The sequence below is a fragment of the Musca vetustissima genome, unplaced genomic scaffold (assembly GCF_032173495.1).
Source record: "Musca vetustissima isolate MV318-11 ecotype Yass unplaced genomic scaffold, APGP_CSIRO_Mvet_v1 utg18198, whole genome shotgun sequence".
Taxonomy (NCBI): domain Eukaryota; kingdom Metazoa; phylum Arthropoda; class Insecta; order Diptera; family Muscidae; genus Musca; species Musca vetustissima.
Window position 1 is genome coordinate 1 of NW_026880680.1, and position 19,119 is coordinate 19,119.

At 33.8% G+C, this 19,119-nt stretch overlaps 2 protein-coding genes and 2 non-coding genes across 4 annotated transcripts; all 4 read right to left on the bottom strand.

Annotated features, from left to right (window-relative positions):
• Positions 1 to 1,638: 1,638 nt before the first annotated feature.
• LOC133326454 (uncharacterized) lies at positions 1,639 to 4,176 on the bottom strand (the record flags this gene model as incomplete). Its single annotated transcript, XM_061535090.1, has 7 exons — positions 3,972 to 4,176; positions 3,669 to 3,845; positions 3,423 to 3,599; positions 3,153 to 3,330; positions 2,104 to 2,300; positions 1,792 to 2,042; positions 1,639 to 1,729 (listed from the first exon to the last, which is right to left on the bottom strand). Coding segments are annotated over exons 1-7 (1,276 nt in total), but the record flags the coding sequence as incomplete, so codon positions are not given.
• A 4,410-nt stretch (positions 4,177 to 8,586) lies between these two features.
• On the bottom strand, positions 8,587 to 9,198 carry LOC133326453 (uncharacterized). The gene is made up of 2 exons (XM_061535089.1): positions 9,035 to 9,198; positions 8,587 to 8,986 (listed from the first exon to the last, which is right to left on the bottom strand). Exons 1-2 carry the CDS (start codon positions 9,196 to 9,198, stop codon positions 8,587 to 8,589), a joined length of 564 nt encoding a protein of 187 aa, XP_061391073.1.
• A 4,208-nt stretch (positions 9,199 to 13,406) lies between these two features.
• Trnaa-agc (transfer RNA alanine (anticodon AGC)) lies at positions 13,407 to 13,479 on the bottom strand. The gene has a single exon. It is a non-coding gene; the product is annotated as a tRNA-Ala (tRNA).
• Positions 13,480 to 16,595: 3,116 nt separating this feature from the next.
• On the bottom strand, positions 16,596 to 16,667 carry Trnap-ugg (transfer RNA proline (anticodon UGG)). Its single transcript has one exon. It is a non-coding gene; the product is annotated as a tRNA-Pro (tRNA).
• Between the last annotated feature and the right edge of the window lie 2,452 nt (positions 16,668 to 19,119).

Consider the following 19,119-nt stretch of genomic DNA (forward strand, 5'->3'; position numbering starts at 1 on the left):
ATAATATTTATTTAAAAACAAACATTCTGATAAGAATACCTCTTTGTTTTCTAATGAGATGGACTCTTGGCTTTCCAATAAGAACACATTTTTAACGATGAATAAAACCTCTTCTAACTATAACATATCCTAATTTTCTATTTCTATATAAGAAGACCTCTTAGTCGTATAATCAGAAGTCATATCTGTCATCTAATACGGAAACCTATACATCTTCTAAGAAGAAAATGTCTTGATTTTCTGATTTGATAAATATAAAACATATTGATTTTCCAATAAGAAGTTTTCTTGTTCTTCTAATGAGAAGAGGAAGAACTCTTGGTCTTATAATAAGAAAAAAGACTTTGCCTTCTAAAAAAGACCACATATTTTTCTCAAAATAAAGCACGTTTGTCTTCTAATTAGAATACTTCATTTGGCAATAATAAAAAAAGCATAACTTCTGATATGAAAACCTTTTGATAAAACGACCACATATTTTTTACATAAGAAAACCACAGAATAAGAAAACTTTGTCTTCTAATTAGAATACTTCTTTAAAATTTGATAATAATAAAAACACCATTACTTCTGATAAGAAAACCTATTGATATACCAGTGATTCGAAGTCGTGTTTGTCTTCTAATAATAACTCCAATGACCCCTTTTTTCTTCTCATAAGAATTTCTCTTCTTATTGCAATAAGAATACATCTTGGTATTCTAATAAGAATATTTATTTTTAGAAAACATAATAAAAGGACCACAATATCTTATAAGAAAATGGCTAATAAGAATAGACATTTGTCTTCTAATTAGAATTGAAGACATTTTGTAATTCTTATAAGAATATGTAAGAATATTTATTTTTAGAAAACATAAAAAAACGACCACAATGTCTTATAAGAAAATGACTTATGGTCTTCTAATAACAAGACACTTTTGTCTTCTAATTAGAATGTTTCTTTAACTTTCAATAATAATAAAAACTCTTGAACTTCTAATAAGAATATCGTTTTGTATTCTAATAAGCTGATATTTGAGTCTAATACGAAGATATCACCCATAAAATCAATAATAATATCACCCATAAAATTAAATATTCGTCTTCTAATAAAAGACACCCTAATACTCTAATTAGAAATCCTCTTGGTGTATAGACGCGGAAAAAAATCCAGGTTCTAGGAGGTCATATTATATTTTTTTTACTCGACGCCTTGGGAGTTTAGATTAGTCACTGGATAACACAAGGCCTAAGGAAAGCTGTATATGCTCTGAAAATATTTTTAAAAATCCTCGCTCCAAGAATTCTGAAAATATTAAAAAAATCACACATCAAGAGGTCAGAATATCCACTGAGAACATTTTTAAAAAATCCGCGCCTTAGGAATCCTCTGAAAATATTGTTAAAAAATCCACGTCTGAGGAGGTCAATACAGCCTTCGAAATATTTCCTAAAAATCAGTATGGACTCTAAAATCCTTAGGAGATCAGAATATTCTTTATAACTATTTTTAAAACTCCACGCCTTAGGAGGTCAGTATAGCCACTGAAAAATTTTTCAAAATTCACGCCTCAGAATCTTTATTTTGAGTTTCTGACATCCTTTATTAATCCCAATTTTTAAAATTATCTTTTAAAATATTCTTAACCCTATTACACATTTCCAATGTTAGGCCAGTATTTCTCAGATCCAACACCTTCAAATGCTTATTGCGATCAATGACATTTAGCAACTGTTCACCAAAATTCTGAAAAAAAAATTATCCAAAATTGTTATAAATTTTCCCTATAAAAATATTTTTCTCCTTACCATTCCCAATTCATTATTACTCATATCGATATACCACAATGTCCGATTATGACATAGAAAATTAACGAACAACAATGTTATGGTATCGGTAATAGAACATCCAGAAATATCAACATTTCTCATGGGCAAACAATCCAAAATACCAAAGATGGCTGCCGCACCATCGCTACCAATTGGATTTAGACGTAAACTTATTTTCTCTAAATTTAAATTCTTGATAACGCGGGCAATAATGTAGGCGCCATCGGAGGCTAGGGAGAAACAAATATAAAAAAATTATAAATTTTATTAAATTACGAGATTTGCTCTTACTTATTTTATTATTTGTCAAGTCCAAATATTTCAAGGTGCCAAAAGACTCCTTGTTACAGGAACCCAGAAATTGCCGTATCCCCTCATCGCCCAGACTACAGTGTTCCAATGACAAGGCGGTGAGATGGTGACAACCCTTATCGAGGCTGTGAGCAAATAATCCCAGTTGATATGGTTCCAGAGTGGTGTTGTGGAAGCTAATGGAAGGTGTGGCAAGAAAGGGAAAATGTTGTTAAAGGAAGCGGAAATTATGGAAACAATTAAAGAAGAGATTTCAGCTAAAGGAGTATTTGGAAATATTCTTTAAAATCTATGCCTTAGGAGGTCAGTATGGCCTCTGATAATATTCTTTAAAAATCCAGGCCTTAGGAGGTCAGTATGGCCTCTAAAAATATTCTTTAAAAAACCACGCCTTAGATGGCCGGTAAGGGCTCTGAAAATATTTGTCTTAAAAATCCACGCCTTAGATGGTCGGTAAGGGCTCTGAAAATATTCTTGAAAAATCCACGCCATAGGAGGTCAGTAAGGGCTCTATGCCTTAGGTGGTCAGTATGGCCTCTGAAAATATTCTTTAAAAATCCAGGCTTTAGGAGGTCAATATGGCCTCTGAAAATATTCTTGAAAAATCCACGCCTTAGATGCCCGGTACGGGCTCTGAAAATATTGGTCTTAAAAATCCACGACTTAGATGGTCGGTAAGGGCTCTGAAAATATTCTTGAAAAATCCACGCCATAGGAGGTCAGTATGGCCTCTGAAAATATTCTTTTAAAAATCCACGCCTTAGGATGTCCAAGTGGACCAAAAAGTCTACTTATACTTAGGTGATCCTATTGGAATACTATGAGGCCTTCTTATTAGAAGGTCATGATGTTTTCTTATGAGAAGACAATGAGGTTTTCTTATTAGAGGACCATGAAGTCTTCCTATTAGAAGACCATGAGGTCCTTTTATTAGAAAAACATGACAATTTCTTATTAGAATATCATAAGGTCTTCTTATTAGAATACTCAGTTTTCTTCATATGAGGAAACCATTTCCCCGCACTTACCAAAAATTCACCAACTCATGACACTGGGCCAAACCCTTGGCCAAAATATTCGCATCCTTGCGTGACATTGTATTACAGCCCAAATAGAATTGTGTTCCAATAGTTTTCGTACAATATGTCAGCCGTAATGTATGCAATTCCGGTAGATTACTCAAAATGAAATCAAGTGGAATGTGATCTGAAACGAACAACAACAATAACAACAACACGATAAAGATATTTCTAAGCAAAACGACAGATGTCAACAAAAGGCCTAGTCCTTTGTCTTACCATTATTGCCATCCATGCTGGGCTGTAGGTAGTTTATCTCCAATTGATTTATGTAACCCCCACAAATGTCCAACACCGTTGTCTGAACATTTTCCTGTTCGTATTCCGTGGTGGGGAGATTTTCGATGAACTCCTGCAAATGCCGTTCCATGTAAATGTTAAGCCATGATTTTGTCACTTTTTTACCCTTTTGTCCGGGACAAGGATTGGCAAGGGTGGGTGGCTCAACTGGCCGTGGGGGAGTACAGGGATAGCTATGCGTCCGGTAGTAAAGGGTTTTCCAACGGTGTTGATACGCTTTACGCCAAAAGAAATCATCACGAATGTGGGCGCATAAAATCTTTAACGGAAGATTGACATCCAAGTTGCTTAGAATGTAGTTGCGATCCTTCGGTTCGGTCAACTCTTCGTAGACGGGATTGTCTATTACAGCGGAAATGAAATGATGATTGCAAAATACGCACACACATACACATTCGCACATAAATAAGTAATAAATAAATATTCAGTTGACATTGGTCTTATTGTTAACATGAACGAGTTCCATACCACACCAATTTTCGAGTAAGAAATCCAATACCAAATGCCGCAGACTTTTGGGTTGATAAACTTCGGTAGAACCTTCGGTATCTTCAAGATTCAGATGAAGGGATTTTGCCAAAGATTTTGGAAATTTACATTGTTTCAGATCGAAATAAGTCTTGAGGGTATTTAGGTCCACAGATATTGGAAATTCGTTGTAGGTGAAATCCATGGTTGGGTGCTCGTTTGAATACTGAAATATTTGAAAAGTGTGGGGGAAGGAAATCGGTTTGTTTATAAACAAACAACGACGCAATTGTTGCTAAGGTGACAAGGAAGAACCGATACGATGTTGTTGTTAGAGATGTCTTTCTGGATTTTTAAAGAATATTTTCAGAGGCCATACTGACCACCTTAGGAGTGGATTTTTAAAGAATATTTTCAGAGCCCTTACTGACCATCTAAGGCGTGGATTTTTAAAGAATACTTTCAGAGCCCTTACTGACCATCTAAGGCGTGGTTTTTTAAAGAATATTTTCAGAGGCCATACTGACTTCCTTAGGCGTGGATTTTTAAAGAATATTTTCAGAGGCCATATTAACTTCCTTAGGCGTGGATTTTTCAAGAATATTTTCAGAGGCCATATTTTCAGAGCCCTTACTGACTATCTAAGGCGTGGATTTTTAAAGAATATTTTCAGAGGCCATACTGACTTCCTTAGGCGTGGATTTTTAAAGAATATTTTCACAGGCCATACTGACTTCTATAGGCGTGGATTTTTAAAGAATATTTTCACAGGCCATACTGACTTCTATAGGCGTGGATTTTTAAAGAATATTTTCACAGGCCATACTGACTTCTATAGGCGTGGATTTTTAAAGAATATTTTCACAGGCCATACTGACTTCTATAGGCGTGGATTTTTAAAGAATATTTTCACAGGCCATACTGACTTCTATAGGCGTGGATTTTTAAAGAATATTTTCACAGGCCATACTGACTTCTATAGGCGTGGATTTTTAAAGAATATTTTCACAGGCCATACTGACTTCTATAGGCGTGGATTTTTAAAGAATATTTTCACAGGCCATACTGACTTCTATAGGCGTGGATTTTTAAAGAATATTTTCACAGGCCATACTGACTTCTATAGGCGTGGATTTTTAAAGAATATTTTCACAGGCCATACTGACTTCTATAGGCGTGGATTTTTAAAGAATATTTTCACAGGCCATACTGACTTCTATAGGCGTGGATTTTTAAAGAATATTTTCACAGGCCATACTGACTTCTATAGGCGTGGATTTTTAAAGAATATTTTCACAGGCCATACTGACTTCTATAGGCGTGGATTTTTAAAGAATATTTTCACAGGCCATACTGACTTCTATAGGCGTGGATTTTTAAAGAATATTTTCACAGGCCATACTGACTTCTATAGGCGTGGATTTTTAAAGAATATTTTCACAGGCCATACTGACTTCTATAGGCGTGGATTTTTAAAGAATATTTTCACAGGCCATACTGACTTCTATAGGCGTGGATTTTTAAAGAATATTTTCACAGGCCATACTGACTTCTATAGGCGTGGATTTTTAAAGAATATTTTCACAGGCCATACTGACTTCTATAGGCGTGGATTTTTAAAGAATATTTTCACAGGCCATACTGACTTCTATAGGCGTGGATTTTTAAAGAATATTTTCAGAGGCCACAGGCGTCGATTTTTAAAGAATATTTTCAGAGACTATATTGACCTTATAAGGTGCGGATTTTTATGAATATTTTCAGAGGCCATACTACTGACCTTCAAAGTCTTGGAATATTTTGAAGAATTTAAAGAATATTTCACAGGTCATATTGACCTCCTAAAGCATTAAATTTTAAAATAAAAAAAATCCGATCCTATTGAATTCCTTCGAATATTCTGCGATTACATTGAGCTTCCTTTAAAATTCCAAAGCAGTAGGTGGAAAAATGTTTCGCTTCTCTGCCTATTCCTCCCCCCTATTTCAAGATTTCTATTGATATTCAAAGCAATTCATAAACGTCAACTATTTAAATATTGGCATTTGCCAAAGTCGGATACATATTAACAAAGGCATTTGTGTATTGGTTGGGTTGTTTTTCTTATACCACAAACCAGACAAACACACCTACACACACACAGCAAATATATTTACATTTCTTACCTTTCTTTGCCAAGGATGTTTTATTTATACAACATCCTTTTATTGTTGATGTTGTTTTTGTTATTGCAAAAGATAAAGAAATGAACAAGTTTCTGCTGTCAGCATCTCATGTCAATTCATTCAACCACCGAGTCGGATTATGGTTTTCAAGTGCCACAGAAAAAGGAGAAGAAGAAGCAGTGGAACAAGTCAGAAACTGAAGGTGTTCCAATGGTGTTGGCATTGGCAAATTTATCTGGGATTAAGTTGAGATTATGGCAGCTGACATGACTTTGGTGAAAATTCCAAGTAGCAGCATGATTAAGTTGTTCATTTCCCAAAAAAAGGTGGCTGGCAAAAGGTATTCTTCGTTCTAACATTTTCACTTTCTTCGAGAGTCAACCCAAAAATGGAGAATAATTATGGGGGGCTAGAAATTAATAACCATACTCAAATTTCATGACAAGCATTATTATGGCCAAATTATGCACCTCTTATAAAACGTGGCCATACCATGTGAGTGTGTATTTGTGTCATAATGTTATCTTTTTAGATTGCCCTCTTGAATATTTGGGGGTTTGGTGTATTATTGCTGTAAAGCAATTTATTTTGAATTATTTTTTATGTGTTTTTTTTTCTCGCTACACAATCATTCGCAAGATGCCATAACCAACCAGTCAGCCCGGCAATTTTACATAGACCACAGTGAAAATGGCAAAACATTACATTGACAATTTCCAATTTTATAGATCACAAATTTGTTTAGGGAAAAAACTCCGAGAATGGTTTGTTGCCTAGAAATTAAATTGGGAAGAGGAAATTATTATGAATACCGACTTATTACAGGAAACCGGAAATAAGTTATATTCGGTGTGGTAATAAAGACAACACATTTATTGAATGGGGTTTCCAGCTCAGGGTGGCAATAATGGACTACAAAATATATGTGGGCAGTAGTAAACTAAATCAAGGGAATCTTAAAAAAGAATTTTACAATTTAAAAGAAAAAAATTAAAATAAAAATATCAAACTTTCTAATGGAGGTCTCTGAAAAATATTTTTTTAAAAAATCCTCGCCTTATGGAAGCCTCTAATGGAGGTCTCTGAAAAATATTTAAAAAAAAAAAATCCTCGCCTTATGGGAGCCTCTAATGGAGGTCTCTGAAAAATATTTTTTTAAAAAATCCTCGCCTTATGGGAGCCTCTAATGGAGTTCTCTAAAAAACATTTTTTAAAAAATCCTCGCCTTATGGGAGCCTCTAATGGAGGTCTCTGAAAAATATTTTTTTAAAAAAAATCCTCGCCTTATGGGAGCCTCTAATGGAGGTCTCTGAAAAATATTTTTTTAAAAAAAATCCTCGCCTTATGGGAGCCTCTAATGGAGGTCTCTGAAAAATATTTTTTTAAAAAAAATCCTCGCCTTATGGGAGCCTCTAATGGAGGTCTCTGAAAAATATTTTTTTAAAAAAATCCTCGCCTTATGGGAGCCTCTAATGGAGGTCTCTGAAAAATATTTTTTTAAAAAATCCTCGCCTTATGGGAGCCTTTAATGGAGGTCTCTGAAAAATATTTTTTTAAAAAATCCACGCCTTATGGTAGCATATAATGGAGGTATCTGAAAAATATTTTTTTAAAAAAATCCTCGCCTTATGGGAGCCTCTAATGGAGGTCTCTGAAAAATATTTTTTTAAAAAAACCTCGCCTTATGGGAGCCTCTAATGGAGGTCTCTGAAAAATATTTTTTAAAAAATCCTCGCCTTATGGGAGCCTCTAATGGAGGTCTCTGAAAAATATTTTTTTAAAAAATCCTCGCCTTATGGGAGCCTCTAATGGAGGTCTCTGAATTTTTTTTTTTTTTTAAATCTACGTCTTATGGGAGCCTCTAATAAAGGTCTCTGAAAAATATTTTTTTAAAAAATCCACGCCTTTTGGTAGCATATAATGGAGGTCTCTGAAAAATATTTTTAAAAAAATCCACGCCTTATGGAAGCCTTAGGTAAATATTCTTATTCTGTTAAAATTCCACGTCTCATGGAGGCCTCTGAAAAATATTCTTTGAAAAAATCTATGTCTTATGGTGGCATGTGAAAAATATACCCAACCATTTTCCGCCATTTATATTCAAAATAATCAAAATCTAAAAGTAACATCCTCTAAGATTAGGTATGTCGCCTTAATATCAGATTTGTGATTTCAGAGGTTGGCTGTTGCTTCCCTTTATTACTTTCTTCTTTTCAGTATTTTTTTTTTTCGTGTTTAGCATTTTATGCAAATTTCCACAGATAATCGCGGCTTTATGTCATGTAATTTTCGGTCATAATCATTTTGTAATAAACACAACACTTAACGCCACCCTCCAACCAGAATTCAAAAAGGCAATAAAAATATCCGCTTATAGCTAAGAAGAAAATCAAAAAAGCAGCAACACCAAAAGAATATCTTTAAACGATTTACTTGTTGTTGTTATTGTTTCATAGACTAAATGAAAATGCCAAAGTAACCATTACATCCTGATAACCCTCCAATGGACCTTGAATAAAATGAGCCATATTTGTGCCGACATCCAAACTTGTCGAACCATTTTCCGATTTCCATAAATTTATTTTGAATGCTGCCTCCATGGCTGTGGTATTGAAAAGTCCCGTGTGTGATATACCAAATGAAATGGAGTGTCCTTTGAAGCACCTCCAACTTAGATTGCCACCATAGCGGGCAAATTTAAGCGTTCCGCCCAAACTTGTTTCATTGTGAAAGAAATTCAAATCCATTGCTTCTTTGTCATCCTTGAAGAGATTCAAGCGTAGAGTTTTTTGCAGATTTATACCATTCGATGCCACATGGGCATATGTTAGACCAAGGGAGAGACAGGAACTGGAAAGGACATCTTAAGTCAAATTAAAATTTAAAAATAAAACTTACTTTTCAATTTCACCAAAAACACCCCGTATTAACGGAGCTCCATCAAGATTTATATTTGCAAAGAGGCCGGATAAAATGTTTAATTTTTCATGGGCCACTTTTTGAGTTATATAGCCATTGATGTTGTTCAATCCCCGGCTATTGGTGGACAATGTTAATCCCATAAAATCGAAAAAGGAAATTTAGAAAATAATATTTCAGAATTTTGTGAAACTCTAGATATTTTTATTGTCAAGGGTAATATTTTAGAAAAAAATCAAAAAACATACTGAGACAGTGGTTTTTTTGAAAGAATATTTTACAGACTTGTTAAAGAATATTTTCCAGAAGCCTCTATAAGGCGTGGATTTTTGAAAGAATATTTTCCGGAAGCCTCTATAAGGCGTGGATTTTTTAAAGAATATTTTTCAGAAGCCTCTATAAAGCGTGGATTTTTTAAAGAAAAGAAGCCTCTATAAGGCGTGGATTTTTTAAAGAATATTTTTCAGAAGCCTCTGTAAGGCGTGGAATTTTGAAGGAAAAATTTCCAGAAGCCTATTTAAGGCGTGGATTTTTTAAAGAATATTTTCCAGAAGCCTCTTTAAGGCGTGGATTTTTTAAAGAATATTTTCCAGAAGCCTCTATAAGGCTAGGATTTTTAAAGCTTATTTTTCAGAGACCTCCTTTAGGAGTGGATTTTTTAATGAATATTTTTCAGAGACCTCCTTAAGGAGTGGATTTTTTAAAGAATATTTTCCAGAAGCCTCTATAAGACGTGGACTTTTTTAAAGAGTATTTTCCACAAGCCTCTATAAAGTGTATATTTTAAAGGGTATTTTTTAATGGAGGAAGTCGGTTTTTTAAGGCTGTCCTAGGGTGGATATTTTAAATAATGTTTTTCAGTGGCCTCCACAAAACGCGTATTTTTTTACAAAATATATTTTAGAGTCCTCCATAAGATTTGGTTTTTTTAAGAATATTATCCAGAAGTATCTATAAGGTTTGGGTTTTTTAAAGAATATTTTCAGAGACCTCCAAAATGCATAAATTTGTAAATATATTTTTTCAGAGGACTACATAAGGGGTGGATTTTTAGAAGAACATTTTCAAGGGTCATAATAAGCTGAAGACAACTTCCCTCCTTCAGGGTTTAAATATTGAATCCCTTCATCTTAATTCCAAGGTACTTCATTAAGATTTCCTAAAAAGCATTATTGCAAAACAAAAAAACAACAATAATAATGTTATTTATTTTGGAGTATTAACTTTTCTTGTATCTCCTCCCCCTCCCTATCCCTCGCCCATCGTCACCATCCCTGCCAATTTCGCATATTTATGCTATTTTTCAATTAAAATCAAATTGTTTTTCTGTCTGCATATATCTTTTTTTATTGTTTTTCGGTTTTTTCACCGCTGTTTGTTTATTTAGGACTGTTCCCCATCCGACGCCATTGTGGAGAATTCTGAGTGGAGATGCTTTCTTTTTCGGAAGTTAGAATGAGCAATGTATGGCTGGCTACTCAACACTACAATTAATATGGAGGAGAAACACACACACACACACATGTGTGTGTGGAGGTCTTCGATGTGTACGATAAATGGATGAGTGTTGGAATCTAATGTGGTGGATACATCAGGTAAGTTTTTTTTTTGATTCAGGGTTCGAAGTTGGGTGGTATGATCTGAAGTGTTTAAAAAATTAAATTATAGAATGTGTATGAGGGGCGAGGAAATCCATTTCAATTGAACTGAAACCATTAAAATTAACTCACATACCTTTGTGTGTGTGGTGTGACGTGACAATGGTCACCCGTAACGTAAATCGATGACCAATTTTCAAGTTTAATTTATAAAAAAAAAAATACAGTGGGATAGAAATTAAAAAAATATTCAAAGGTTATTTTTCTAATTTTTTTAATTAGGGTTAAGATGGGTTTTTTAAAGAATATTTTGCAAAGGCCTTCATTAGACGTGGATTTTTTTAAATAATATTTTTTTCAGAGGCCTCCATTAGACTTGGATTTTTTTAAAGAATACTTTTTAAAGGCTATCCTGGGAGGGGGGTGGGGTGGTTGGATATTTTAAATAATATTTTTTAAAACCTACTCTAAGACGTGGATATTTTAAAGAATATTTTTAAAGCATATCCTAAGGCGTGGATTTTTTAAAGCCTATCCTAAGACGTGGATTTTTTAAAGCCTATCCTAAGACGTGGATTTTTTAAAGCCTATCCTAAGGCGTGGATTTTTTTAAGCCTTTCCTAAGACGAGGTGGATTTTTTAAAGCCTATCCTAAGGCGTGGATTTTTTAAAGCCTATCCTAAGGCGTGGATTTTTTAAAGCCTATCCTAAGGCGTGGATTTTTTAAAGCCTATCCTAAGGCGTGGATTTTTTAAAGCCTATCCTAAGGCGTGGATTTTTTAAAGCCTATCCTAAGGCGTGGATTTTTTAAAGCCTATCCTAAGGCGTGGATTTTTTAAAGCCTATCCTATCGGCGTGGATTTTTTAAAGCCTATCTTAAGACGTGGATTTTTTTAAGCCTATCCTAAGGAGTGGATTTTTTAAAGCCTATCCTAAGACGTGGATTTTTTGAGGCATGGATTTTGTAAAGCCTATCCTAAGGCGTGGATTTTTAAAGCCTATCCCAAGACGTGTTTTTTAAAGCCTATCCTAAGGCGTGGATTTTTTAAAGCCTATCCTAAGGTGAGGATTTTTTAAAGTCTATCCTATGACGAGGTTTTTTTAAAGCCTATCCCAAGGCGTGGATTTTTTAAGCCTATCCCAAGGCGTGGATTTTTTAAGCCTATCCTAAGACGTGGATTTTTTAAAGCCTATCCTAAGACGTGGAATTTTAAAATCCTATCCCAAGGCGTGGATTTTTTTAAGCCTATCCTAAGACGTGGATTTTTTAAAGCCTATCCTAAGACGTGGATTTTTTAAAGCCTATCCTAAGACGTGGATTTTTAAAGATTTTTTAAAGAATATTTTTCCAAAGATCTCCATAAGGCGTGTATTTTTTAAAGAATATTTTTAAAATACCTCCATAAGGCGTACATTTTTCAAAGAATTTTTTTCTGAGGAGTCCCATAGGCGTAAATTTTTCAAAGAATATCTTTAAGAGTTGGTTCCACTGTAGTATATTTTATTAAGTTAGATTGTGAGTACCCAAGATAAAGGTCACAAGTGGGAGGAATTTGAAATATATTTTTCTGTTTGTTTGCGTACTTTGTTGTTGTGGGATATCCATCATACATGAGTCTGCTTAAAAGGTTTTTAAACAGTTACTTTTTTTGAAAGTAACAAGTTTTTTTGGCCAGCACAAGTCTTTTTCTTTTTTGTAAAAACAAACAAAAACCACTTGACAAGCAAATCCTTACCATTTTCAACTCTCAACATCCTCCAAAGACATCGGATGGGAGGAGGATGGCAAAAGACAAAAAATTCGAAAAAAAACAGTTGTGATAAAAGTTTTTGCGAATATTTAGCACCACATAAATCTTGTATGGTTTAAGCGAAATACATTTTCATGTTTGATTTATAATGGGGGATTGTTTTTAAATATTACCCAGGTTTTTTGCTGGAGTGGTTTGAGAGGAGAGGGGTGGGATAACAACAAAAATCGTCTAACTTTATTTGTTATATGAATACATTTTTGTATTCAGTTTTCAAAGATCGTGAAAATATATTTTCTCTTTTGGAGAAATTCTGATTTGACTTCAGGTCCCCACGATATTTCAACATCTTTGATTATTGATTACTTCCCCCTCTTTGCAAAAATCCCCAAATGTCAATTTAGTATAATTTATGCCGATTCAAGGTTTCCAAAAATTCATTTAATATCTCCAAAAAAAAAAGAGCAAAACTTTTTTCGGCATTTATTTATGATTTGTTTCATTTTTTGGTTATTTTATTATTTTTGTTCTGTAACGGATTTCCGCTGACTAAACAAAACAAATCTCCAATTAATTGAATGAATTTAAGTTAATTGTCTTGGGTCATCCTTTCAACCCCCCTTTCGTCCATTTTTATTATAATTGACTCAGCTTGAAATGGGTTCAGCTGTGTCAGAGAAAGAAAAAACGCCACAAAATGCCGACAACAATCCTTGTTAATTGTTAAAATGAAATTCAAGGTTTTGGGTCATTGTAGCATAGACCCAATGGTGGCGCCACAATTTAACTTCAAAAATTATTATTATCATTTTTATTAATTTCATAAAACGGCGTTTTGTGATTTTTTTCTCTACTGCAAAAAAAGGGTTTTCCCGACAAAACTGTCAAAAGTTTTTGAATTAAATTAATAACACAGCGTAACTGAAACAATGGCCATTACAATGATTAAAAATCTATAAATCATAACATAGAAGGCAGAAAAAAATACAAAAAATATTTACTTGGAGATGCGGGGCATCGATCCCCGTACCTCTCACATGCTAAGCGAGCGCTCTACCATCTGAGCTACATCCCCATGTGAAGTTAGTTACTTATATCTGTTTGTTGTTATCGCCATGATATAGGGCATTTGTGTGTGTGTGTTTTCTCTTTGTTACACATTTAGTTTTGTGTATGATAAAAAATACAAATTTGAAATAGTTTGGTCAAATGCTGCAATTGCAGCCAAATCTATTGACCAGTTTAGTTACCAATAGACCGACCGGTTTTCTATTGAATATTAATTGTAATGCAGGTGTGGTATTTCAATGTCATTTACAAACCAAAAAATTGAAAAAACTGTATGAACAACAAGAAAACAGTGTTGAAATGTTATTAATTTGAAATATTTGAAAGAATTCTTAAAAATCCTTATTAAAACCCAAAATTTCTTTGGAATAGATCTCAAAAAAGTACCTCCTATATACAAACCTTTATTTTTTTAAATCCACATATGGTAAAAATTCTTAAAAATCCACGCCTACAAAAAAATTCTAATACAATAACACAATTTACATAAAATCGGAAGAAAAGATATATATAGGAGCTATATCTAAATCTGAACCGATATTCACGAAACTTAACATACATCATTCTAGACCTAATTCATTACGCTATGCCAAATTTCGTGCAAATCGAAAGATATATAGGGACTTTTGGACATTAAATCGGACGAAAATATATATGGAAGCTACATCTAAATCTTAACCGATTTTCACAAAATTTTACACACATCGTTCTAGACTTAATCCTTTACGCTATGCCAAATTTCGTGCAAATCGAAGGATATATAGGGACTTTGGTGCACTATTTACCTAAAATCGGACGAAAATATATATGGGTGCTATATCTAAATCTGAACCGATTTTCACGAAATTTTACACACATCGTTCTAGACTTAATTCGGTACGCTATGCCAAATTTCGAGCAAATCGAAGGACATATAGTGACTTTGGTGCACTATATACCTAAAATCGGACGAAAACATATATGGGAACTATATCTATATCTGAACCGATTTTCACGAAATTTTACTCACATCGTTCTAGACTTAATTCAGTACGCTATGCCAAATTTCGTGTAAATCGAAGGATATATAGGGACTTTGGTGCACTATTTACCTAAAATCGGACGAAAATATATATGGGAGCTATATCTAAATCTGATATCATTAATAATATTCGAATATGATACACGCTTTAATAATATTTCAAAAAGATTCTAACAAGATTCCACCTTAAAAAGATTCTAATGGGATCCCCGCATTAACAATACTGCAATAAGTTTCACGCCTTAAAACAATTCGAATTAGATCCACGTCTTAAAAAGATTCTAATAAGATACGCGTCCTAAAAAGATTCCATTAAGATCCACCTTTTTGGAAAATTCTATTAAAATTCTAATATGGAGTCTATTTTATAGGATGCCTAACTTATGGACCTATTTAAAATTCCAATAGAATCCACACCTTATGGAGCCTATTTAAAATTCCAATAGAATCCATGCCTTATGGAGTCTACTTAAAATTCTAATAGGACCTTATTATAATTTTAGGAGGATCCACGCTTTATACAAATTCTAATATGATCCCCGCTTTACAAAGATTCTCATTGGAAACACGTTATATAAAGTTTCTAATATAAAGATTCTAATAAGATCCACGCCTCATAAATGGGATCTTCGCCTTATAAAAATTCTAATAGGATCTTAGCCTTATAAGTGGGATCCTCGCCTTATAAATATTCTAATAAGATCTAAACACTTTGGAACTTTATTAATATTCTAATAAGATCATCACCTAATGGAGCTTTTTAAAATTCTAATAGGATGCAACTCTAATGGAACCTTATTCAAATTCTAATGGGATTCATGCCTTATAAAAATTCTAATAGGATCCATGGTTTATACAAATTATAATGGGATCCATGCCTTATAAAAATTCTAATGGGATCCATGGTTTATAAAAATGATAATAGGGCTCACGGTTTATACAAATTCTAAAGGATTCACGCCTTAATAGATAGGATCCTCGCCTTATAAAAACTCTAATATGATCCACGTCATATAAAAATACTAATATCATCAACGCCTTATAAAGATTTTAATAGGATCCACGCCTAATAAATATTCTAATAGGATCCAACCCTTATGAAACCCCATTAAAATGTTCATAGGATCCAACCCTTCTGAGAGCTGATTAAAATTCTAATAGGACCCACCCCTTATAAATGTTCTACTAGGATCCACACCTTATAAAAATGCTAGTAGGATTCACGCTTTAAAAATGATCTTCTATGCCTTATAAATATTCTAATATGGTCGACACCTTATAGGGTCCAAGTCTTATAATGTTTTTAATAGGATCCACGCCTAATTTATACTCTAATAGGATCCACAGCTTATGGAGCCACATAAAAAATCTAATAAGATCTACGCCTTTTGAACCGTATTAAAATTCTAATAGGATCCACTTTATGAAGATTCTGTTACGATCTATGTTTTATAAAAATTCTAATAGGATGCATGCCTTATAATAAGAACTAATAAGTACCACGCCTTATAAAATTCTTTCAAATGTGTTCCACGTCTTATAAAGATTTCAATATGATCAATATGAATCCACGAAGATTCTAATAGGATCCTCACCTTATGGAGCCTTATTAAGATTCTAATGATATTCACGCCTTATGGAGCCTTATTAAAATTCTAATAGGAATCACGCCTTATAATATTCTTCGAAATACGATCCAACCCTTATAAAGGTTAAAATTCTAATAGCACTCATTTTTTAAATAAACTTCTTAAAAAAATTCTCCTGGCTATGAAGTTTTTTCACCTTCAGAATAGTTTCTAATCATCAACTCGTTGACTTCCTCACAGTCGAGTGAAGGTTAGGCCTCGCTGACCTTCGGTACCATTATTTTCTAAAACAATCCTTTAAAACGAGCCTAGCAGATGGAGATCCTCCTACGAGTCTATTCGTAAAATTCAAGACCCCAAAATGCCTAATTACAACGTCATCGATGGCGAAATTCAACTAAAATCTTTAGAATACCAACACTAATACGGTCAGGGTAAAATTTATATTTTGCCGCCAAACACTACTAAAATTTATAAATATAAATACCTGTGAGTAACAGCAAAAGATCGAATGGGCTCAACCGGGATTTGAACCCGGGACCTCTCGCACCCAAAGCGAGAATCATACCCCTAGACCATTGAGCCGCTTGCGGAACTTCGAATATAAAACATGTATTAGACTAGGGCAACAACTTTAAAAATAATTACAAAAATTAAAATTTTGTAAAATTAAAGATAAAATTTATTTGAAGCTCAGCGAAACCTTTAGAAACTACAAAATTCTCAAATCTAATAAATACAGTTAATAATGAAAGCAGATACCTTCTAAAAAAAAGAACAACTAAAAATGTCCATCTTTTGACGGTAACTTCTGAGATCACTTTTTATAGATTTCACTGTACCAAAAAGTGATTACTACAGATATCTTTACAAGTAGTAGTTACGTGAATATTTATGTTTAAATATTTAACATTAGTTGCAATAGTTGTGATTTCCCTCCCCCCACTATTGGCTACATTTATCTCTATGGGTGGTCTTCCCATTGAGTATATATGTGTGCGTGTTTGGCTAACCAAATAATGTTATGATTTAGTACTCCTTTTTATTTCCATTTGTGACCATGTTTAGTTGGTTTCCGTCCATCCTGTCTCTCTCTCTCTCTCTCTCTTCTTCTTCATTTGGTCAGCTTTTCTCTATGACCGCTTTTGTTGCTGTTGTTGTCGTTGTTATTTAATAAAAATGTTGGTAATAAAATAAAGTTATTGTTTTCAGTTAGTTAAGCTTTTGTGGTTATCTAAAGAGAAAGCAAACATTCTGCAGGACTCTATTCCATTTTGAATATCCTTTTGACCATGTAAGAGATGTTATTTTGAATATACTTGGTGTGTTGAAGTTTTTTTTTTTCGGAAAATCCGCTTAAATGCCATGACAATTCTATTTGTTTATTGCCTTAGAGTGTAAAAGGGTTAAGGAATCCTTTCCCACAGGCTACCATGTGTGTGGACAACTGATAAAGTTAAACAATGATGCTGACGATGATATATGTTTTTTAATAAAAATATGAAGTTTTATTTTTAATCCGTTACTTAAGTAGTCATATGTGTGTGGTATCTATCCGAAAACTAAAATGTAAATTGAAACTATAAATTATTGTTAAATAGTAAACTGAGAACATAACATAAAAGGGAATGGTTTAGAAAAAACAACCAGTCTTACCGAATTATCAGTTATACAGAGATGAAAACAGGCGAGTAATAGGCAAGAATACATTATCGAGAATCAGGGAGATGATTTTTTTGTCTATAGAAAAAACATCATACATCATTTTAAAATCTTTTCAAACAGTTGTGAAGTTATTACAAAATGGTCGGACAAAAATTTTTTTAAACCACGTCAGTCCTTAGATCCCGACAATTTTTATACCCTACACAACTATGTTGTCAGGGTATTATAGCTTTGTGCAGCCCCAAGAGTTTGTAACGCCGCGAAATATTGGTCCTAGGCCCACCCTTAGGTATACCGATCGACTAGCTGAGTCGATCTAGACATGTTTTATCCGTCCGTCTGTCCATTATAATTTGTAAACACGAAACAGGCCACAGTTATGGACCAATCTTCACGAAATTTTGCATGTAGGATGGGTTCTGGCCAATGAAGACCCCTATTGTTTTTGGAAAAGATCGGTTAATATTTAGGGGATGAAATGGACCAAATACTAAATTTTTGTCGGTTTTTTTGGTCGCTCCAGAGGCCGCAATAATGGCCCGAACATCGTGAAATTTTCCATGGAGAAGGGGATCGGGCCAGAGAATAAGCATGCATGTTTTGATAAATATCGGTCAATATTTAGCGGGTCAAATGCACCCTGACTTTTGTGTGAAAAATGACAAAATTTATATTCTATAGCGTATATATTTACCCCTGAAGAACAAATACCCAAGAAGTTGATACCCAAGAGGAGTGGTTGACCTTTAAATTGATACCATTTATATGGTCGTATGTACTCAGATGTGGGAGTTACACTTAAATATTTACAGGTGCTTACGTACTGAGATATTTCCACACTGGAAGGCGGAAATATAGCGCAGATGACTTTTAAATGTGCCATGAGGTTTCAGTTATGATCAAGGACTACGCCTATAATTTTCGATGATGATCAGATAATAATTTGGGGATGAAGTGGACTTAAAACTTATTTTTGTATTTTTTTTTTTTTTTTTTTTTTTTTGAGTCGATTTATAGGCCGATTTATAGGTGAAGGGAATCTGGACAAATAATTATAGGAGGGCGCAAATATCGTGAAATATTGCCCAAGCTCAGAATATAGTACCACCGAAAGTTAGATTTACATGGAAGTTGTGTAGGGTATCATATGGTCGGCCCCGCCCGACTATACTACTCCGCTCACTGGTTTTTCTATAAAATCAGTCCTGGTGCCATTGTAAAGAAGAAAATCAGTCTTGATGGCCTGACAATTTTTTTTTTTATAAAAAGGGTCTGACTGCATTTTTTTAGAAAAAATTAGTTCTTAGGTCCTGACGAGTTTTCTATATATATATATATAGAAAACTGACCCTATAGTCAGTCTCTCGTACGT

Coding starts and splice junctions, on each gene's coding strand:
- LOC133326453 (XM_061535089.1), bottom strand. CDS start 9,198: ATGGGATTAACATTGTCCACCAATAGCCGGGGATTGAACAACATCAAT. Junction 8,987..9,034: donor GTTTTTGGTGAAATTGAAAA/GTAAGTTTTATT, acceptor TGTCCTTTCCAG/TTCCTGTCTCTCCCTTGGTC.